The sequence below is a fragment of the Tiliqua scincoides genome, chromosome 1, assembly GCF_035046505.1.
Source record: "Tiliqua scincoides isolate rTilSci1 chromosome 1, rTilSci1.hap2, whole genome shotgun sequence".
In the NCBI taxonomy this organism is placed as follows: domain Eukaryota; kingdom Metazoa; phylum Chordata; class Lepidosauria; order Squamata; family Scincidae; genus Tiliqua; species Tiliqua scincoides.
Window position 1 is genome coordinate 233586324 of NC_089821.1, and position 23868 is coordinate 233610191.

At 42.7% G+C, this 23868-nt stretch overlaps 1 protein-coding gene across 1 annotated transcript; it reads left to right on the forward strand.

The window, feature by feature from the left end:
• The first annotated feature begins 10630 nt into the window (after positions 1–10630).
• On the forward strand, positions 10631–20655 carry COX20 (cytochrome c oxidase assembly factor COX20). Its single transcript, XM_066617679.1, has 4 exons — positions 10631–10709; positions 17545–17665; positions 18028–18091; positions 19260–20655. The coding sequence occupies exons 1-4, from the start codon at positions 10674–10676 to the stop codon at positions 19384–19386; spliced, it is 348 nt and encodes a 115-aa protein (XP_066473776.1). The 5' UTR covers positions 10631–10673; the 3' UTR covers positions 19387–20655.
• Positions 20656–23868: the final 3213 nt, after the last annotated feature.

The window sequence follows — 23868 nt, forward strand, 5'->3', positions numbered from 1 at the left end:
GTTAGCCTCTGGAGTGTGGGTTGAGCTCCTTGTTCATCAGAATGGGATCATTCTGCAAGCATTGAATTCCCCTTTCACTGATCTTCAATAGGAGCCAAGACACATTTACTTACTCATGAGTAAACACAAACATGTAGCGCAGTTAAACTTTCCAAAGGGTTCAGTACATTTGTCAGTTGGGGAGGACTTCCTTCAGTGTTTTTGAGGCCTGAATTCATTGGAATGGGACCATTCTGGTGGCATTGCATTCTTTTTGGCCTGGCCTTTGCAATGAACCAAGGCAGGTTCACTCATGAGTAAATGCAGTGTGGCTCATTTCACTTTCCATAGGGCTCGATGCATTTTCCTTGTCAGTTTCAATGTCAGGACCCACCAAACAGGTTGCAAGCCCACAGTTTGAGAAACCCTGCCTTAATGCCATCTAGCTAGAGCTAGACAGTCCCCAGCTTTAGCCATTTCTGCACAACGTTGCATATACACAACAGGGATCAAATGTGTACACCTGTGGGCTGGGCAGAAATGGGTTAAGCTACTTATATTGCTCAAGAAAGCCTGTCCTTGCTCCTGCAGTGAGCAAATGGGCATTCCTCTCTGCACTCCCAATAAATGAGTTACTTAAACAACTGGTAGAGGACAATTAACATTTCCTGTGGGTTGGGAAATACAGGGCTATAACTTGGCATTGATGATGGCATCAAGTTACCTGTTCTAGAAGAATGGAATCCATCTGGTCACTCCATCCCACACCTTGCATCTACGCAGCCAGGTTTGCAACTCTGTTGCTAAGCAAATTTGTGCCCCAGGCACAAACCCTGAATTCACATCCAGCACATAACTGGGAAATAATGAAGCTTCCAAAGAAAGCGCAAGAATGTTATAAGAGAATTTTCTAGCAACTCTATGACTGCTGACCTAGCACAGGAGTTCTTGGGGCGTTAAAAGCATTCAAAGATACAAATAGGCAAAAAATGGCGTGTAGGCAGTGGGCATTTTTCACACTCTCAGATTATTGGTTTATAAAATTCAGTATTTGACAGGAGACAGAGTTGAGTGTTTGTGCAGGAAAAACAGTGCTGAGGCTGACCTTGGAGGCCATAGGAATCCTCAGTCGTGTAAGGATTGCAGGCTGACCAGGAGTCTGTCTTGATATTACTTCTTTGTTCCCCCTAGGCCTATTCAGGGCTGCTTACTATAGTACAGGGCCGTCCAAACATTTTGGCAGGAGGGCCACATCATCTCTCTGAGACTGTGTCGGGGGCCAGGGAAAAAAAAGAATTAATTTACATTTAAAGTTTGAATAAATTTACATAAGTTTACATAAATGAATATATTAAAGATGAACTTATATGAATGAATGAAGGTCTTACAATAGCTCAAGGCCTATAAAAGGCCTTGCACAAAGCAAGGCTGGCCTTTCCTTTGTTGCCGGTACTGTATCACAGATGTGAAACAGCAAGCAGTGGAGGAAGCCCTCATCGGAGGTCAAACAGTTGCTCTCACGCTGAGAGCAGTTGCATTGGGCCAGTGTGGGCTCCAACAAATCTCTGGAGGACCAGAGGCTCATTGGAAACTGGAGGCTCCCTGAGGGCCGCATTGAGAGGCCTCGAGGGCTGCAAGTGGCCCCAGGACTGGGGTTTGGGCACCCCTGCTATAGGTGACCCAAAGCAGCATCTGTCTTTTTAGTGAGAGTACATTGGGTCCTAACCACTAAGAAAACAGGTCTTCAAGAACTTACAGCCAGGTATACTGTAGTGTGGGGAACATCTATTTGGGAAAGGAGCATTCAGTACTCTAAATTTAAATGTGGAAAGTTGTTCTCATGAAAATAATAAAACAGGAGAATGGGTTGCAGCAGTTGCCTTTGCTCTAGGTACGTTCAGTGAAAGGAGCGAGTAAGCAAGCAAGCGAGACGTGCACTCTCCATGCCACTGGGCATCCTGACAAAGCTGAGTTCTCTTTAGTGTAGAGTCATAGGAGCACAGGCTCTGCTCTGACCTTCATCAGAATGTGTTAGATTAAGTGCAGGGGCAGCATGTGTCATTCCATTTCCCCCTCTACAAGCATTTAAATAAAGCATTGTATTATCTGAAGAGGGCAAACAGATGAGTTGTAGACAATGAAAACTAACACTACACAAAATATCTTACTTTACAGCACATACAAAATCTTATTATGGGGTTTCCTTCACTAGATTCTCTTCCTTTGTAGTCCATTATGCAGTTTCCCTTTTTCAAACACTTCAAATTCTATTCCTCCCCTTCGTTTCTCTGACTATAGCATCTTTTAAGTTCGCCTCCATTCTGGTCTTTCACAAATACTAAACATTGCAATATCTTTACTGCTTTCAGTGCATCAGCAGTCTACTATATGAATTTCATATTTCCACAAAAATTATATTACTTTGATTACATATGCTCAAATAACTCCATCTTCAGAAGTGGGAGCTGTTGACTATAGAGATGATGCAATCCAGTAACCTCCTACCATCCACGGTGAGAATGTTATATCCATAGAACAGGGACAAGATCTGCTTTTCATATACAGAACCTGGTGCAGAATCTTGCTGTATTGGAGCATCTTATGTGGCTGATGACCCACTGCATGGCTTCATGCATCTTGCATATGCACATAGCCCCTGGTGAGGCTATCTGCTTCTGATCAAAATACAGAATAAAACTTTAATACCATGCTCAGGTTTAAAGAGCTACCCACTTTTGAAGGAGCTGTTAACAATGCATGCCTCCTGCAACAGAATTGGTGCACAACACCTTTTTAGCACATGGCCTTCCCTGGACTGGAGCATAAGCATTAGCCTTTCATTACAATGAAGTCACTAAAGCAATAGTGATGTCATCAGCTTTCATAGAAACAGAATACTAATCCTTAAATAAGCAGTTGTGTCTTCACTGCTGGAAACAGAGATACTGCTGTGATCCATGGATATGTGCTCAGATAATAAGCTGAAACACAGTTAGAAGGTTAGTAAATATTTTTTTAATAAATCCTAATTCTTAAGGTCTTTAAACTGACTACAATTAAATAACACTTTCCTGTTCACAGAGTGAAAGCAATACTTCCGTTAGAAAGCCCTTTGAATGATGCCTGAATATATTAATCTGAACATGCTAGAACTGTCAGAAAAACTACCTCGGCTAAGAGAAAATGTCAAGAGGCTGAATGACAGATTCATGGCTTTCCTAAACATCAAAACCAAGATGCAAAGAGCAAAGGCAAAGGCAAAGACTACAAGGTATGCTGGTACTGACAGCTGGTGGTATTTCAAGGAGTTCTTAAGGAAAAAAAATCAATTCAGGAACTGCGAGGCAGTGAAAAACAGGCTGGAAAAGAAAGATAGGAACAAAGAGAAAATGGCTTCTTTTCTGGGACTGTTTAAGAGGCTGAGCACCTGGAAGATTCAGCCTAAAGAAAAAATAGATGAAGATCAAGAACTGATTCCACTGGATTTATTTGATGTTTCCTATGACATGATATAGGTTACTTGGTGTTGAGCAGAGGAGTTTTAATTCTTTCCCCTCCTTTTTAAATATAAAATTCTTTCCTTAAAAAAATTAAAGCACCATCAACCTGACATTTTGTGTATGAATTGTTTCTTTAGTTAAGTTTTCCTTTCATACTGTCAGTGCACAAAAACTGGTGTGGTATAGCGGTGAAAGTGTTTGGTCTAGGGCTGGGAAGACCAGAGTTCAGGTTCCCATTCAGCCATGAAGATCACTGAATGATCCTGGCCCAGTCTGTCTCTCAGCCTTATCTACTCACAGGCTTGTTGTGTCAATAAAAGACAGGAAGGAGCCATGTATACTATCCTGAGCTCCTTGACAGAAGGATAGGATATAAATGAGCAATAATAGTAATAAACTACTCTACTATAACACATACTATATATTACTATACATTAGCCACAAGAATCATGGCTGTGATCTCCATGTTCAGAATATCCCTCTGAATACTAGATGCTGAGGATAAATAAGGGATGACCACTGCCTTCAGGCCCTGTTTTGACAGCTTCCAGAGGTAGTTTGCTGCTGCTAGAAACAGAATGCTGGTCTGATGCAACAAAGCAATTCTTATATTTGAACTGATCTTTTCTCTTGGTGAAGCAACAACACTTGCAACACCTGATAGCATTGGGAATACTGAAAAACATATTGCTCTACATTCTATCATAGTAACCTAAAAGCTACATAAGGCATTTATGAGCTGCAATCCTACATATACTTCCCTGTGAGCACATCCCATTGAATTCCATGAGACTTACTTCTGAGTAATGTCTAGGAGGGCACTGTAAGACTTCTCCATAATACAAAACTGCAACTGTATTATGAGCAATAAATTAGTTTTACAAATGGCTGCATTATTTGGAAGTACTGATAGCTTGGTCAATTATATCTCCATCACCTACTGTATTTTTCTAACCAAGCAGAATCAGCCTTGGCAAAACATCTATCACCATTGATCCCTGTTCATACTATGTTTGGGCTACCTGTCCCATTTAATTAAACAAAGAGGTAACCTTCAAGTAGAATAATAGCAAAGGAATTACTCAGGTATAGTACCTGAATTTTTTGCCAAGTAATCAAGCTTCAATTCTCACTTCACCTTATCTCCAGGTCAATCAGAGGGCAGAGCCTTTCAACTCTGAACAGATTCTTTCTCTGCTAAGCTTAGGCAGGCAGCTGGTTAGTTGCTTTCCTGGGACGTTTCAGCCAAAGTTAACCTTTTATTCCCCTCCATTCCCTTTTGCTGCTGCAACCTGATTCCCTTTTTCAAAGGCTTTGCATTTGGCAGAGGTCTTTTTTTTCAACACCAGGATGGGATCCCCTTTCCATCCCCTTTCCATTTGAAGCAACAATTCCCAGGCAAATGCAGCATTACTTAAGAATAACACCCATGGAAAGCAGTGGGTCTACTTCTGAGTAAAAAGGATTGCAAATATATGCAGCTGCATCTCTCTGCTGTGAATTGAATTGCACACTCTCAGTTATGTGTTATATGTTGTATGTAGAGCTTCTGGCTTAACACACCAGACACCTTACAGGTGGATTTGATTCATGGTTCTCCTGCAGTGGTTGCCAACCTTTTTCACTTGCATATCCCTTGGCAATAATAAATTGTACCCTTCATATTAGCAAAATGTTTGCAATAATACAAGCCCTTGTCTCCTCTCTATGAAAACCCAGACTTCATGTATTCATCACAGTGTTTTCTCTTTTTATATGTTTGAGGAACAGAAGACTCTGCCTTTGCACTGTTTTGCACCAGAAGTGTGCTGAGAAATTCTGGGTGATTGATCACTTTCCATATTATGTTTCAGCTTTTTTACTGTGCTGGTTTTCAATCACTGGTTCCTACATTAATTGATGACCAAAAACTAGCTGTTGGTGGTCCTTGCAAGGCATTCTGGAGCAGGACCTGCCTTTTTCTGCCTTTATGCCATTCTTATTCAAGTACCCCTAAAGGTCCTGTTGAGTGTCCCTGGGAGTACATGAATACCAGGTTGGGAACCACTGATTTACTGGCATGTTGTTTACAGTGCACTTACTATGATAGTGCTTACAAAAAGGTGGTGAAGACCAGAATTTAAAAAGAATAAAAATGTATCTTATGATATTTTACTATGTTTTTAATAAATTAGAGGCTACAGTTCTTAGGTAACAATTAGTGGTAGGTTATTTTTCAGGATCTGGCCTGGGTAAAATCAGACAAAACTATAGTCAGACACCCCTCTAAGTTTAACCCCCGACTTATCCGAGGGTCATAGAAAATTCCATGATTGTTGACTCAAAACCTGCCCTCGACTTATCTGTGGGGTCAACTTATGGGCGAGTGTCTGCGGTGATTGATCATATGCGGATTTATTTATTTATTTAATTGCATTCCTGTTCTACCTTTCTCCCTGAAAGAGCCCAGACTCATATCAACTCATGTAAATTTTTAAAATCAATTTGGGAAGTCTCCAGAATAATGTTTTAATGAATAGAAACGCACTGTGTAAATGCAAGCTCCCTCTGATAAAAACAGCATTCTGCACATGCAAAGTCTCCTTCTGCTTGCAAAAGTACCCTTTGTACAAACATAACACATCTGCTGTTCTTGAAGGCAGCTTGAATTCATAGAAGAGTTACTTTAAATGTCACCCATTATTTGCAGGGATCTCCCATATAAGTCCCCTTGTATGTTCAAGTCATCAACAGAGGACCTGCTCCAGGCAGCTGAGGAATATAAGGCATCTGAAGGAGCAGGATCTTATTGCTGGTGGCACGAGCCATATGGAATGCTCTTCCATTCCTTTTGACACATTGTAAACATTTGGTTGGTTGGTTGTTTCAGCTGTTTTCCTGGGCCACTGATCTTTGTTTCCTTTGGGAGATGGTTTGTTTTGTTTTATGACATGTTTTGTTTCTGAAACTTGTTTTTGCATTTTATTTGATCACTTCTATGTGTTAACTCTTTGTATACTGCCCTGGGCTGCACTCTGGGTAGGAAAGGTGGGATATAAATGTTGTAAGATAAAAACAAAACAGTAGCTATTGCTGAAATTGAGTGTGTGTTCAGACATACAAACAAGATGTTGTATTGTTTGCCTGCTTGGCTTCCCTTCAACTTCAACTTCTCTCCTCAAATAACACACATACTTGCTTCAAAGTGTGCCTCTTCCACTCCATGCGGGTGATCTTAAAGAAAGAAAGAAAGAAAGAAAGAAAGAAAGAAAGAAAGACACTTGCAGGTTTATCTGATTAAACATTCGTGCATTACTTTAATTAATTTTTAAAAACTCAATATTTTTAGTTTAAAGAAATTCCTGGGGAGGGGGCTTCATAAGCCTCAAAAGCAACAGCTAATCAGAATGGTGCACGGTCCCCTGGCTGCTAATGGAACATATTTTTCCAGAGCTTGCTACAGGGAAAAGACTGCATGGCTGTTCAAAGCAAGGTTAGTGTGTTCCTGCTATGGAATCAAAATTTATATACCAGCCATTTTCAACCACAGCACTGTGGCACATTGGTGTGCCACAGATGGTCTGCAGGTGTGCCGTGGGAGTTTGGGGGAGGATCATTTGTTAGTAGGGCCACTGGGGGATGCAAAACCCTGCTGTCAGTGCAGTGTGCCTTGTCAACTGAAGGTGTGCCTTGACAACTTTAGTGACTTGTCTGTGTGCTGTGCGATGAAAAAGATTGAAAATCACTGTTATTTACAGTATGTTTGAATGCACTCTGAGAAAGGGCCAACTATATTTCTTGAGAGTAGACAACTTCAAAAACAACCACTAGATGGCATACTGAATATTTTCATGAAGTCCAGATATCTGAAATTATAATCTTTCAAAAATCAGAAAAAAAATGTCCTTGTAAATCTGTCCTAATTATGTGTAAGAAGAAATGGAGGAAGGTTTATAGTCTGTAATATTTACAACCCGTTACCCTGCCTTTCTAAACTAGGTGCCACATGCAGCAAAAAGTATACACAGGGCGCAATCCTAACCCACTTTCCAGTACCAACATAAGGGCAATGCTGAGGTAAGGGAACAAACATTCTCTTACTCTAAGGAGGCCTCCATGAGTCCCACCCAACTGCAGGATGCAGCATATGCCCCATTGGCACAGCTATGCCAGTGCTAAAAATCAGTCAGGATTTGGGCCACAGTATAAGAGAACATCTTTAAAATATCTTATGAAAAGCCAGTCTTCTCAGTATATCTAACTATAAGAAAAAGACCTATTTTTAAAAAAAGAAAATTCCTTTCATTTTTGTAAATCTATCCAATCTTAACTTGTTCCTTACAACAACTCTGTAAATTAGGTACATACTATTACTATGCACAAATGGAATACTGACAGCCAAACTAAGGCTGCAATCCTATACACACTTTCCTGGGAGAAAGCTCCCACTAAACACAGTAGGACTTCTGAGTGATGAACATGATTGGGCTGTAAGTGTTAACATTAAGTCCCGTCATTAGCACTGATGGGTTCTTATTTCAAAAACAGTAACTGGGGTGGGGGGCACCTAGAAGGTAGCATGGCAAGGGAATAGGCCCTTTGCCCTTGCACAGCCTCTATCCCCAGCGATCTGACAAGGAAAAACACTTGTCCATCAGCCACTATTCTTGAAAGCAAAATTAAGCTCATCTGTACTAATGATGGTATTAATTTTAGGGTGTAGCTTTTTCCTAAGGTTGAGAATATGAGTTGCCCAAGACCTTTCCTTTCCTGGTCGAGGCCTCCTAAGCTGAGCATTACAGTGATGCTTTTGATAATTTTTCTGATGTCTCCCATCCATAAGCCAGAATAAATGGTCCTGCTCCACAACCTGAAGTCACAACATATTAATTATTGTGTATGTATTATAATATATATAATTTGCAGATAAATACCCAGACCACTATGGTGGAGCACTGGATTCTGCATTAGAAAATAAAGCATTCTCTACTAAGTTCCAAACACTGCCCCTGTACCCCATTACAGTATTATTTTTCTGTTCTATCCCACCTCTTTCTTCTATATCATACTAAACCACAGAATAGCAACAGAAAAACCTTAACATCAGAGGATGCCAACTCTTCAGCTCAGATTTGTCTAATATGTCATTATTTGGATAGTACTTTTCAGTGTCAAAATACTTATAAATATTTATTTCCTGTAAATAACCAGCACCACAGGTATCAATGACAGTAATAATTACCAAAGAACATATTACTGCCATTGGCATACCATTTGCTGTATTGGTCATTTTGATTAAATAAATAGCAGATATTTCAGTAATTTATTTTACCAGTGCTGTGATTTATATTTTAAATGCTGTTAGCCACCATGAGGTCTGCTTTCTGTAGCTAAAAGGCATGAAGTAGATTAAATTTAAAAATACAGCTTCAGCACTATCCAGAAGTAAAACATTCTATAACCAAAAGCCTGTACTTAGGCTGGCTCCCTCTCTTAGGGCCCAATCCTATCCAATTTTCCAGCACCAGTACAGCTGCAGTGCAACTCCAAGTTAAGGCAACAAATGTTCCCATACCTTGAGGAGGCTTCTGTGACTGCCTCCCCACCACAGGATGCAGTGCATGCCCCATTGGTATGGCTGCACTGGCACTGGAAATTGGGTAGGATTGGGCCTTTACAGTGCAATCCTAGACATAGCTATTCAGAAGGGAGTCCCATTGAGTTCAGTGAGATTAGTCCCAGGGAAGTGTGTATATGCCTGCAGCCATGTTGTTTTTAGGCAACTTTCCAAGACCTTGTTTCAAAAAACATTTTACCCCAGTGTCTATCCAACAAGCCTAAACTGTTTGCAATGTTATATCAATCTCCAAATTCAGAGAAGCCAATCCACTTATGTTTAACATTTATATCTCACTTTTCTCATACAGACTCGGAGTGGCTTAAAATAAATAACGTAAAATAAGCATCTTCTGAGGTAAACGGACTTCACATTTCTATTGGTGTTTGGTTTAGTGGGATTTTTTTTCCTGTCTTTGAGCCTGCTAATTATAATTTGCTTAGAGAGCCACAAGAGATTCAGATTCCTGTCTTGACAAAAGTCCACGTTCTTGTCCATGAAGATCACAGTTTATCAAGGCCTTTAGAAAGTCCATCACCATTTCTGCTCCAGAATAATTACAGGAAATGGAAATGCACAGAGGGGTTAAGAGCAGAAGGTGCTGGTGCAGCAGGAATGGGATTCAGGAGCAGTCTCAGGCCAGCTCCTGCAGTGAGCAATCTTTTCTGCTATGCTTGCAGCCTTCTGCCACACTTGTCCTTCCCTGGACTGGGGGAACAGTTCAGGGGCTGAGTTCGTGTGTGTGTCTTCACTGACACCCACAGGTTGAGTGTGTGTGTGTCTGCACTGCAGCCCAGGGGTTGAGTTTCTGGGCGTGTGTGTTGTATGTGTCTGCACTGCAGTTCAGGGGCTGAGTGTGTGTGTCAGCAGTCACCCACAGCGTGTGTGTGTGTAGTGCAGCGGTTGAGTTTCTGAGTGTGTGTGTGTCTGCACTGCAGTCCAGGTACTGAGTTTGTGTGTGTGTCTGCACTGACGTCCATGGGTTTTGCGTGTGTGTTTGTGTTGTGCGTGTGTACCTGCACTGCAGCCCAGGGGTTGAGTTTCTGAGTGTGTGTGTGTGGTGGTGTGTTGTGTGCCTGCAGTGCAGCCCAGGGACTGAGTGGTGTCACGAGGAAAACCTTCTCCCTTCCAGAGGCTCCGCCGGCAGGGGGCGGCCGGCCTTCCCGCCTCCTGACCCTCGGAGCCCTCACGCCGAGGAGTCGGCAGGGGCTCCTTCGCGCAGCCTCCTCGCCAGGCGCCCGCCCTGCCGCCGCAAGGTGCGTGGGCGGCCGCCTGCTGTGACGCTTCTGGCGCGAGCGGGCCGCGGGGCCGCGCGAGAGCAGGCAGGGAGTGCGCGTGCAGCTAGAGGCGCGCTCCCGACCGCGCGCCGCTCCGTGACCCATCTCGCTGAACAAAGGATTCTCGCTCGCAGTCTCCTTTCCAGACCTAAAATGGCGCCCACTTTCGGCGAGCACCATAGAGAGAAGAAAACCACAACGAGGAGAGGCGGTTGCCTAGAGTGGCCCCACCGCTTCGTGGACGCTCTACGCGTCTCGGTCTCTATGGTTGTAGTTTATGACAGGGCGGGAGGAGGCGGTCTGGGACTCTGAAGCGGCGTTATGGCGAGCGAGGGCGAGACCAGGGAGCCGGACGAGGTAACGCTGAGTGGAAGCCTCGTCTCGTTTGCACCTGAGGCTGCAGTGCTAGCCACACCCTTACCTGGGAGCAAGCCGTATTGCTTGCAGTGGGGCTGATTTCTGAGTAGACAGGCTTGGGCGCCGAGTCCCTCCTCGAAGGGAGCACTCGCCTGGGAGCGCTGCAGGAATGGCTCTCGCAGGCAGCCTCCTCCTTGGGTGCCCCCCGCAAGGGAGGCTCAGAGGCGGCCTCCCCTGAGCATGCTGGGTTCTTCCCCCAGAAGGCTGGTGCGCCCAGCCCAGCGCCAGCGGTCCTCTGCCAGAGGCACTTCGCAGCTCCCCTGCTGCCTGGCAGTGGGACCAGGACTAGCAGCAGCAGGTTTGGTTTTTCCCTGCTCGAGAAACCCTCCGGTTTTGTGTGTTTGTCATGCTGCGTCTGGCCTCCCAACCCAGAAGTAACGGCACTGGTGTCGTTGCCAGTTAGTTCCGGTGCTTTGAATTGGTGCACCATACAGCGGGGGACAAACCTTGAGCATCACTGCTCTAAATCCGTGTTCCTCAACCAGTGGTATGCGTACCGCTAGTGGCACTTGGGGTGATGTCTGGGGTACTCGCAGGTCCCCTGCTGCCTGGCAGTGAGACCAGGAATGTGATGCAGCACGCAGCGGTAGGAGGCTTGACTCAGTGGCAGAACTCCTAAGCATGCTTTTTCACACTCAAAAAGGCTCTCCTGTCCACCCTGAGCCTCCTACTGGTGTTTGTCGTGTTGCGTCTGGCCTCCCAACCCACAATTAATTGGTAATGATGGCATCGCCAATTACTTCTGTGGTTCTTTGCATTGGTGGACCATGTGAAGTGGCACAGTGGAGGACACACCTTGAGAAACACTGCTCTAAACCTAATCTCATCAATGCAGCTAAAATCTGAGGCAGGCCTAACTCATTCCTTGTCTGTACATCTCACTTCTGTACACCGAGTCCTGAGTTATGGACATCCAAGTTATGAATGACTGCATCAGCACTTTTGTGCAAGCGCTGGCTAGCAAGAGCTGGCTGTTTTGATTTACACGTGTTCTGACTTCCGGGCGAGCTCCTGGAACAGAACCAGTATATATCTTGGGGTCTTAGTGCATTCAGTGATAAATATTCTGAAAATATCGTAATTACACATTGGTTTATTGCTAGCACAAATTTGACTGGCACTAGTGAGTTACTGAGCAATTTGACTTACTATCACTAGCACAAATTTGACATTATTGATATATAATATTTTAATGGAGGTCTGGGTTCTGCAGTCTTAACAATGATGCTTATAGTTTTGTAGTGCTTATAGTTTTTTTGTATAAAGTGAGAAAAAATATTTTTAATGAAATTTATATAGTATGTTCCAAGTTTACATTTCAAAACTGGGTTAATGAAAGGTGCTTTCTACAAAAAGCAAACATATTGCAACATGATAGTGTGCTTTTAAAAAATCTTAGAAAATTATGACTCTTAGGCTGCAATTCTATAAGTAGAAATGCATAGGATTGTGCTGTTAATTATGAAAAGTCAGTCTTGGGTTCAGTTTCTCCATGATAATGCAACAGTTGCTCCTAACAATGAAACCGTTACCTATTATTTTATGCTGCCTCCAGAAATGAGTCAGATTTCTAAAGGCTCTCTTGCTCTTTGAAAGAAAGTACTTTTTAATAGACCTTTTTATTATTATTGTTGTTGTTGTTGTTTTTGCCTCTTACCTTTTGAAAGAAAGTACTGTACTTGTTAATAGACTTTTTTTTTGCCAATTTATGTGTTGAACAAGTTTCGCAGCAGGAGCAGAAGCAGGCACACACTAGCACAGCGATTTTCAGCCTGCACACTGCTACACACTGGTGTGCCATGTGCCATGGAAGTTTGGCAAATTTATTTATTTATTAAATAAATATTAATACTGCCATTGAGGGATGTGAACCCCCCACCAGCAGCATGGTGTGCCTTCTCAATTGTCAAAAGACTGATGGTGTACCGTGACAATTTTAATGCCTTGTCAGTGTGCTATGAGTGAAAAAGGTTGAAAATCGCTGCACTAGCAGCAGCACTAGATACCCAGCAATAACAGCCTCAAAGCATTAATTTATTTTGAAAATCCAGAAGTATGTCTCCTCAGAAATCTTTGAATTTTTCATTTTAAGAATTTATACCCTTTCTTCTAAAGTGGCTTACAGCAATAAAAGGATAAAGCTTAAAATCTAGGGTAGGATCCAAAGCTTTCTTTCTGTTTTGAGCCATCCCTTTATAAAACAAGGTTATTAAAGTAGCAGCAAAAGAAAATGTCACACAGCCATAGGCAACAAATTGACTGTAGTCTTGAATCCCTCACATGAGGGAGTTAGGTAGGTCTTCCTTAGGATGTAGATCTAAAAAGTGGCACCTCCACTGAGAAGACTTTCTTTCATAGCCACTTGCTTGCAGTTCAGGCCATGGAAGAATATGAACAGAGACTCTCAGAGGGTATCTAAGGAAATGGCTCATATCAGAGAAGATAGTCCTTTAAATATCGTGGTCAGAAATAGTTTAAAGATCAAAACCCCAAATTGGGCTCCAGAACCAACTGGGAACCAGTGAGGTTGATAGAAAATTGGAGTGCATGTGCTCAATATTTTGCCTGCTACACTCTAAAGTGTACTCTCTAAATTGTACACTCTAAAGTACTCTCTAAAGTGTACACTCTAAAGCAGGTGTGCTAAATAGGTGGATCGCGATCTACGAGGCAAAATGAGTAGATCGCGGAGTCCTGTCTCTCCAAACTGTTAATATGTCAGTTTCGTCTAGTGATTAGACGAAACTGACATATTTAGCTGACACTAAACTGACACTGAAACTGACACTTTAGCTGCTCTTCAGGCATGCAGCAACAAAACTGAGGAAACTGACTAGACTCCAGCAGGGGCTCCATACATTAAAGGGGGTGTCTGTCAGACGCTTCCTTCCCCCCTGGTAGATCTCCGGGCCTTGCTGGGTTTCAAAGTAGCTCTTGAGCCAAAAAAGTGTGAGCACCCCTGCTCGAAAGTGTACTACACTCTAAAGTAAAATATTTTGCCTGCTACACTGTAAAGTGCAGCATGGCCTTTCCCAGTTTGAAGAGACACTTTGCCAGCAGTCTGAGGCAAAGAGGCAAAGAAGGAAGGCCCATAGCCAGGGAGACAGACCAGGGACAGACTGCACTTGCTCCCTGTGTGGAAGGGATTGTCACTCCCGGATTGGCCTTTTCAGCCACACTAGACGCTGTGCCAGAACCACCTTTCAGAGCGCGATACCATAGTCTTTCGAGACTGAAGGTTGCCAATACAATACAGATACACTCTAAATCAGTTATAGTTTCTGGACACTTTTCAAAAACAACTCCCTGTATAGTGCATGACAATAGTCTAGTCTACCATACCATTCTAAGCAGGTAAAGGTGCTTCTGGTCACCACTGCTATGTAACTTAGGGCGCAATCCAAACCTGCGCTGGAGCAGGCATGCCAGGAGGCTTGTACTGCATCCAACGCAGGTTCGTTGGCTGCAGCGTCTCAGCCATGGGCAAGGGGAAGCTCTTCCCCTTACCTGTGGGTAAGGGCTGTGCACCCCTATAGGTCTCCTCGGACCTGCACCACCCCTGGAGGTGGCACAAGTCTGAGGAGAGTGGAGCAGCATGAAACTGCTCTGCTTTCCCCGGGGATGGGGGTTAGGATCCGGCATAACCGCTGGGTCCCAGCCCCGGCTCCCCATGCGCATGCTCCCGGGCCCGCCTTCCCCCTTCCCAAGAACCCTCCCCACGCCTACCTTTGCCACTTGCGTTGGCACAAGAGTGCCGACGCAAGCAGTAATGCGAGAGCCACAGCAGAGGCTTCTGCCTGCCTCTGCGCGTCGGCACATGTAAATGCGCCGACGCGGCTCCCAGCAACGGAGGTGCAAATGTGCTTTACAGCACGTTTGCGACCCTCCTATGCCGGCCCAAGGGACTTGGGCCAGCATAAGGGGCGCTTTGGATTGCGCCCTTAGAAGCATTGCTTATAGAGTTTTCCAAGTGAAGAAATCCAGACGGCAAACCTGAAACCTTCAAAAGCTAATCAGTCCTTTTGAAAACATCTACTTCTAAGATTAATGGCCAAATCCTAGCCCCCTCCCCTACTGGTGTAACTAGTGTTGCTCCAGTAGAGGCTGCTTTGTGGCAGTCACAAAGCAGTTATTGCTGAAATTTGCAGCGGGCCTACTTGCAGCGGGCCTCCAATGGGCTAGCAGATCCAAAGACTCACCAGAGCACAGGAGACTGGAGGGAGGTGGGGGTGGGCAGAATGGCCTTGGGAAGGGGCCGAGAAGAGGGCAAATCAGACCCAGGAGGAGTGGGATCAGTGGCGGTGCACACCAAATCCCGACTCCTTCCTGGACTTGAAACACCTTCCTGGATCAACACAAACTTGTGCCAGTGATTGAGTTGGCACAGTTGCAAGTTGACCAATAGCAGCTGCTGGGCTTACTGTAGTGCAAAGGGAGAAATGTCATGTTACCTTGAGGAGAACCCTAGCAGCTGAAAATCCCCCACAGGATACAGCAGTAGCCACACTACTGCATTGCTATGCAGGGATTTAGATAGTATTTGGACTCTAAGTTTTATTGCTCTCACTTAGTCCATCATTGAGTGCAGACACTGGTTCTCAGTCTTGATGAAAAGGAGAAATATAACTACGTGTCATCAGCACCTCAGATGCCTAAATAACCTCACCAAGCAATTTCATGTAGAAACTCAATAGCACAGAAGATGAAACCTTGTAAGTCTCTGCAAACTAATGGTCATGTAGTGGAATAGCAACCTCTCAATGATCACCTTCTACCTATCCCTCCACCCCACCCCACCCAAAACAATGGAAATCATAACAATACAGCCTAGAAATGTAACTCAGAAACACCATGGCTGATGGTATCAAACCATGCTAAGAGGTCCTGCAGAACCTACAGATTTGTGCTTTCCTGGACCAGTCAGGCATAGATGGTCTGTTTAGAGTGTTAGGAGGTTTAACTTCAAAACTGGAGGTTTAGCAACTCGTACTTTGTTCAGCTCAGCTGCCTTTTCTCTTGCATTCCACAGAATTAGGAAACCGTGCTTCATAGTCTCCTTCCACCTATCAAGTGTGTTGGAGCTCACCCCCTAAATGGCTGAGGTGATCTAATGCACTCTTTGCCCATTTGCTAAGCATTCATTAGTTGTGATCAATGTTTAAATGGGGGCTAGTATCTACCCCTCAGTGTGATTGTGGGTTCTTCCACCAAACCATGTACCACATTGTGTCTGGCTGCAAACTGAGGGCATACGAGGTATGTCTATTAAATAACGAGACTGTTTATTTATTGGTATTACAAATTTAATGTTTGTCCCCTTCAGTATACTCCCCACTTGTTTTCCACTGGTCGAAGGCATCGAGCAAATCAATTTCTGTCAGTTGTTTCAACATATCTGCCGTTTTCTTTTTTACAACATCAACTGACTCAAAATATGTCCCTTTAAGCACTGATTTAATTTTTGGGAAAAGATAAAAGTCGCAAGGTGCTAAATTGGGCGAATATGGAGGATGTCCAAGTGTAGTAATGTGATTGTCGGTCAAAAACTGCTTCACAGAAAGTGCTGTGTGAGCAGGCGCATTGTCCTGGTGAAGAATGAAACAATTTTTCCACAGTTGCAGCCGTTTCTTCTGATTCTTTCTCTCAGCTTTAACTGTTGTGCCTTCTGGAACCCATTCTTCCAAAATTACACCCTTGATATCGAAAAAAACAATGAGCATTGCTTTGAATTTTGGCTTGCTTTGACAAGCTTTTTTCATTCTTGGTGATGAGGGTGTTTTCCAGTGCATTGACTGTCTTTTGGTTTCAGGATCATACTAGAAGATCCAAGTCTCATCGCAAGTGATTACTTTATGAAACAGGTTTGGATCTGCGTCCAATTCTGTTGGTGTTTTGTGCAATTTTACTAAAAATTTCAAATTGACAGGTTGTTCAACTTTTAAACTTAGCATTTTTTCAGCACTCTACAGAAAACACAAACTACTAACTATGGACCAAACTACCATATTTTTCGCTCCATAAGACGCACCTGACCATAAGACGCACCTAGTTTTTAGAGGAGGAAAACTTACTTTTAAAGTAAGTCTGCCCTCCCCCTGTGGCACCTGCGCAAATGAGGACCTTGCCCCCGGTGCGGACCTTGCCCCCTTTTTTCTCTGCCTGCCCTCCCCCTGTGGCGCCTGTGCAAATGAGGACCTTGCCCCCGGTGCAGACCTTGCCCCCAGTATTCGCTCCATAAGACACACACGCTTTCCCCCCACTTTTTTGGGGGGGAAGTGCATCTTATGGAGCGAAAAATACGGTAAATGGCAACTCACAATCAACTTGACAATGCTGCTTGTCATGCAGGTTCAGACATTTTCAAGGTTACTACATATGCAGTTATAACCGGTTCTGACTGCTTTGTTTACTAGGTGGAATCACAGTCTCGTTATTTTATAGACATATAAAATATATGGCCCATGGTCTGACTTTTTCTATGAAGGTTGCTCTGTCCTTGAATGGCTGCATGAACTGGATATTGACATTTGATCTAGTCTAACTGATATCTAAGTCCATGTCTTATATGCCATATGCTAAATAAATAAAACTGCACCATCATAATAACTCCTTTTAGTAATTACGTAGAAGGCAATTAAAGATACAGGAGCCCATTCTGGAACTCCTGTTATACATGATCCCTCTTGCTTGTCAGAAAGCTAGATAATTGAAATGCATCATTCTGTGAAGATGTTCTGATGTGGCATCTTTTGTTTGGTTTTTTGTTTGGTTTCAGAGAGAGTCATTTAAGCTTCTAGGAATACTTGATGTCAAAAATATCCCTTGTGCTCGGGAATCTGTGTTGTATGGATCATTGGGTGCCATAACTGTGGGCCTTGGACACTTCTTAGCGACTAGTAAGTAAAAGTGAAGAGCCATGAAAATGTGTTGTGTGTGATGCCTTCTCTGTTTCTTCTTCACACATTCGCATATCTCCCCATTTTTCTCCAGCACATTACTTAAATACATGCAGTATTCACAAGCACTACTGAGTAGTGACAATGCACACATGCATCTGCAAAACATACATGATTAGTTTTTAAAGAAGCAGACAGTGTCCATTATTTCCAAGGTTTGTTAAACTCCATTATATTGAGGGTTCAGTGTATTTCTCAATTATATTCCTGGGATTTTTTCCTTGCTATTATCTAACTGCTATAGTTGTCCACATATCCTGAATATAAAATAAGCTTCTCTTTTTTCTCCCCCCCCCCCACAGGTAGAGTCAGACGATCCTGTGACTTTGGAGTGGGAGGTTTTATCCTAACAACTTTAGGATGTTGGTGTGTATGATGCTTCTGGAGTTGTGAAGTGCTACAAATGCATTAAGGCATGCTCCATCTCTGTTTTAGCACAGCTGCACACATGCAAAGAGATCAGAATTGGGCTCAATTAAGGCCTGTTATCTCCCCCCCCCCCACATAAGCATGATCAAACACAGCATGCCAAACCATTATTAGGAACACAAGGCCCATCTGTATCTCCTGCAACCCTTATCAGACCTCCCTGTTTCCAGGGAAGTCTTTTCAGTGCGTACTCCAATGCTGGTAGTCTACATTCATCTATCAAGGATCTTTGTTAATTCTAATGACAATAGTTTCATCCAACTTTCTCATGTATCTATGTTCTCTGATTACATAATTTAAAAATCCTGCAAATTTTACACAGGAAATATTTTGTTCTCTTTCAAAACCAATTTTTGAAATCATGTGGGCAGTGAGGGAATTAATGGCCTGTCTTTGCCAGTGCCTCTTCCAAAGTTGGAGAACAGTCCCATCTCTTTGCACTGAAATATGTTTGTGCCATCCAGGAGAGCCCCTCACCTGTACAACCTAAAATCAGCACCTATAAGAGCCTCTTTTTGCCTTAGAATTCTCTAGTTTCCTGATAAAAAGTTCTGTGAAACGGGATGATATATATCATGTTTTATAAGTTTTTGTTTTGCTCAGCAAACTACTTTTTGAACTTTTTTATTGACAAGTGGTATACAGGGGGACCCCCATATCTGCAGATCCTGTATCTGCGGTTTCAGGTATTCGCAGATTGGGTCCACCTCCCCAGGATGCCTCCCCCAGGCCTTCCAGTGCCTTATAAGACATTTAAAAGTCATTTCCGGTTTCTCCGAGAAACCTGAAGTCACTTTTTCATGTTCAGAACTCAGTCTGAGCCTGACAGAAGCCAGAGATGGGCATCTGCGGCCTCTGCTGGGCTCAGGACCCCGCTGGAGGCAAAAGGAGCAACCCCAGACCATGAGGACAGGCCCATATCCGCGGGTTCTTCTATCCGCGAGGAGTTCCAGAACAGAACCCCCGTATATAAGGGGGCATGCTTGTATATTTGTTACTTGTTAAACTACTGGCTAGCTGAATAAGAGAGTCTCTGGACAAGCATTTTGAGTTATTCTAAGATGCTGGAAAGATCATGCTGTTTTTTTTTCTTTTCTTACCTAAGGGTCTATTGTAGATACAATAATGCAAAACTAAGGATCCAGCAACGAATGATTAAAGACGGGATAAGAAACAAAATTTTGTTCGAAAGCACCCAGTTTGATCCAGAAAAGCAAAAAAGCAAGGACTGAAAGAAGCCGTTCATATATTTTACAACAATGCTTAAGCCACCACGTGAACACGATACTGAGAAGCTATAGATCTTGATTGCTGCAAAACTTTAGGCAAATCCTTTTAGTCCTTTTAGCACATGGGGCTGGGTTAGTTTGCTTATGACCTTGAGCTACTTTCAAGATACAACTTGTATTATTACTTTTACAGTTGCATACAAAGTGAGTGTGAATTATGTATACCTAATTTTGGTTAGTAAGGAGGAATCTGATCTCTACTTAAGAGTACTTCAAGTTCCAGCTGTACTAAGAAGACATCGATAGGGTTTTAACTGGTTACTGAACAAAATACTTTGGGTTGAAGGTTATTCAGCATCAAGCTTTAGATTTGGCACAATGTCATCCCACAAACTAACACCTAAGTTGTGATGATTTTAATAGGAAACAGTTAAGCACACATTTAACCTGAAATTAATGGCTTATTCTTCGTGTGCAGATTGTCAAGTATTTCTTCTTACCCCATAAGCTTGCTGCAGTGGAGTTGGAGAATAGCATTGTGACAGTCATTAACTTCCAAATTAAATATAAAATATAAATTTTTTGCTTCGAGTATAAATATATTTGAGCTGTCACTGGACAGTGTTTACCAAATTGTATATACTGATTAATGCACAACCAGTATAGGCAGTAGGTAACTTGGTGCACAATCCTAACCCCTTATGTCAGTGCTTTCCATCACTGACATAAGGGCAATGCAGCTCTCAGGTAAGGGAACAAACATTCCCTTACTTTGAGGAAGCCTCCATGAGTGACACCAAACTGCAGGATGCAGCACATTTCCCATTGGTACCGCTATGCCAGTGCTGGAAAGCAGACATAAGGGGTTAGGATTGTGCCCTTGATGAGTTAAGGTTCTTGTGCTATAGCTGCTATTTTTTCCCCTTTCAAATAGGTTGTTGAACACTGTCTTGTATAGCAAGCTTCAATCTTATTTTGGATTTTAGATCATGTTTTATGCATCTGTTCGCTACTTCCTTCTGCCAATTAGATGTCATTTGGGGTAGGTTTCACCTGATATTACTATCTCCAAATGTTTCCTGAATTGTTTACCTGAATCAACTGTTGAAATTCTAAGATTACGCTATATATTCTGTTCTGTATTTTCAACTGGATACCAAAAAGTGCAGTAACTTTAAGTCAGTCCACCAACAAACGGTTAGCCATACGTATGCAATTGCTCTCAACTACTTTTGGATCTATTGATATATAAATGGCTTTTTTTTTTATAAATGGCTTTTCTTCTTTCTTGACTTCTTTCTTTTACATGTTTTATAGAGGTCAAGTAAGTGTATTTCACAATTAAATATGCTTAGATCAAGAATATGTGTGCAGAAGAAGCAGTTGTATAGAAGTACAAACTAAAAAAGTTTATCATGTAAAATACTGTTTTGTTTGCATTTTACCACAAGCACTTATGGTGTCTTAACATGCATATGAACGTATGTAATGTTAGTGTGATGAATAGAGTGCTGAAAGCTGTAGTGACTTAAATACAAATATTGTGCTGCACTTTAGGCAGGAATTGCATATCAGTTACCACAACTGATTTGATTTTGTCATCCAGTGAATTTTTCCTCCTTTAGTTCCCCTTCACTTATATATAAAAGCCCATTTAGTCCTAGTAATCCCAATGATGGAAGAGGCAGGGGTGATTGAAGAAGCAAGTTGCTTGCTATTCGTATTCATTTAATTCTTGCCCAAGTGTAGGGGAGACAGTGGGTATGGTGACCATGCTACTACCCTGTCAGACCAGTAGTATCACCCTCATGAAGTCCATGGCATTTCTACAATGGAGCTTGTAGATAATACATTATGAATGATGCTGGCAACTACTTATCCTATTTCTCCCCCCTCCCACGATCCATTCTTGAGAGAAGTTTTTGTGCTCAGCTTTTGTACAGCTACAGTAAAAATGAAACATAATGGCTTCATTTTTATCTCTACATTGTAGGTCCAATTAACATGTATGCTAGATTCTTTCCATTTACAGAGGCTTGTGCACAGAATCCTGACTTAGTTTTGCAATTACACATCCTGCACTAAACTTATGTTCTTCCACATGTAGATTTGCAAACCCACAACAGTGCAAAATACCAAGTTGTTTCTGCATATACTCCTTGGAATACAAGGAGTAACACGGATATTAGGAGCCTGGTAGCCTAATGCTGTGTAGGTCTATGACAGTATTGTATTAGCTTGGATGCATGTAAACAGCAGATGATGAGAAGGGGATAACAAAGTGCACTTGCTGTCCCCCTTCAACAACAAATTATCAGAGGACTTAGGTAAATCAACTGACTTGTCCTCACACTTTGCAGAAGTGTAGTAATGTGTGGTTACCAAGATAACATAACCTCTTCCATGCTATTAGCTAGTCTTAGTATAAATGCTTTTTCAATTTATGAAGGGTTCACAACTCAAGTCTAGGAGCTGGGTTCTCATAAGAGGGAAGCCTATTGACTGCACACACGTTTTCCAATATTGCTTTAAGCTATGTCTGTGCAATGTTACATATGCAATAGGGACTAAATGTGTGGGCACCTATAGGCCAGGCAAAAATGGGTTAAAATGCTTCCCAACTAAGTCATAGCTCTAGAAAATCTGTGCCAAACAAAATCACCACCCTATACAGTCTACAGCTTGTAACCCTAATGGGGAGCTGCAGCCAATGGCCCAGAGGTCAAGGGAGCCACCAGTCCAAATGAGTTCAAGAACCACTGCCTATGTCTGTTGTTGTTGTTTTTTTTTTAAAGGCTTGATGGGTGCAAGCAACAGGTTAACAGCATCATCTATCCAGAATAGCAATTTCTTCCTCTGTATAGTCACAATGCTGCTCAGGTACAAGTTACAGTGAGAGATTTAGCCCCCAGCTACTCTATGTAAGCAGTAGCCTCATATACATACAAAACACTTGCTATGAAGAAGACATTAGGCCAGCTATTTTCTTAGTACAAGAAGCAATATCAATCAGAATATTTATACAGATATCATTGCATGCTGGTTTTAACCCTAAGTTTGAGACGAAGTGTTAAATGTGGGCCATAAGAGAAGATGGAAGTTACTTATAGCTTTGCAATACAGAAAGGCATACAACCTTGAAACATGTATTTGTCCAATAGATGATAGAATTAGCAGCTATTTATCATCTGAAGTTTGACCCAACAGTTGGAAGAATCAAATTCAAACCCAACATAAAAGCACTAACGCCCTCTGCTAGGCATAATGGGATTGTTGTGGTATAGTAACAAGACTAGGTTTCTGCTTTATTTTAAGAAATGTCATTCTAATTCTATATTCACCTTGATGAGCAAGTTTTCTTATTTGACTTGTAGGATGCAAGTTGGAACTTCAATTGTTTAAGTAGTGAAATAATTCAACTTGCATCCTACTTGAATACCTCCAATGTTCAGTGGCTCTTTTATTCCTTGAGAAGTCAACAGTAGCAAGACATAGCCATAGATGACAAGATACACACTTTACTTATACCAGGGTGACAATTAAAAAGCTTCAACCACTCATTTTAGCTTCTTCCAAGAGCAGCTTCACGGCACCACAAAAAACCCTGAGTTTAGTGTTGACAAACTTTAGACACCCTTTGTATTTTATCACAAGTTATACAGGGCATTTACACTCAACGCTGAAGCAATTCCCTTTTACCAAAACTTACTTGGCACACATTTGTAGATCTAGGCTAGGTGACTGGTGGTTGGTATTTAGAACCATCCCAAGATGGTCAAGGAATTAAAACCAAGGTGGACAGCTATGTATCAGCACAGCACCACCTGTGGAGTCCTGCATATATATGTTAGCTAATCATTTTTAAGCAGTAGGCTGAAATTCTACCCAGAATAGATATACTGGGTGTCAGCAATTGTTGACCCGTTAAAAACCTGAAAAACAATGGTCCCTGGAAACCATGAACATAAAACTCAAGATACTAAAGGGTAGTCACTAGAACAGTGGCTCTCAAAGTGGTTGGTTATGACCCACCATTGGAACAAAAATGGGTCACTTTCCCCTTAAGGGGAGTGACCCATAAATGAGCATCCTGAGGTGCCACAGCATTTCTGGCACCAACATGCATTTACACATACCTGGGGCACTGTGTGCACCCTCCTGGAGGCTCACAGCTCCCTCTTTGAGTCTCCCCTCTGCTGCAGTTGGAGTCCATTTCCGGTTTTGGAAACTGCTCTAGAGCTCCAACCACAAACCTGAGGTGGGCTCTGACTGCAAATCAGAGCCCCACTGAAGCGGAGGGGAGGCTTGTGGAGGGGGCTGTGAGCCTCCAGGAGGCTGCACACAGTGCCCCAGGTATGTGTAAATATACCTGGGTGACCACGTCACTGTGACTGCTGCGGCTTGATATCCCCCCCATCCCAGTCTCCACTCCCACAAGCACTTACCCCAGATTCTCAGTCCAAGAACCACTGCACTAGAATAAAG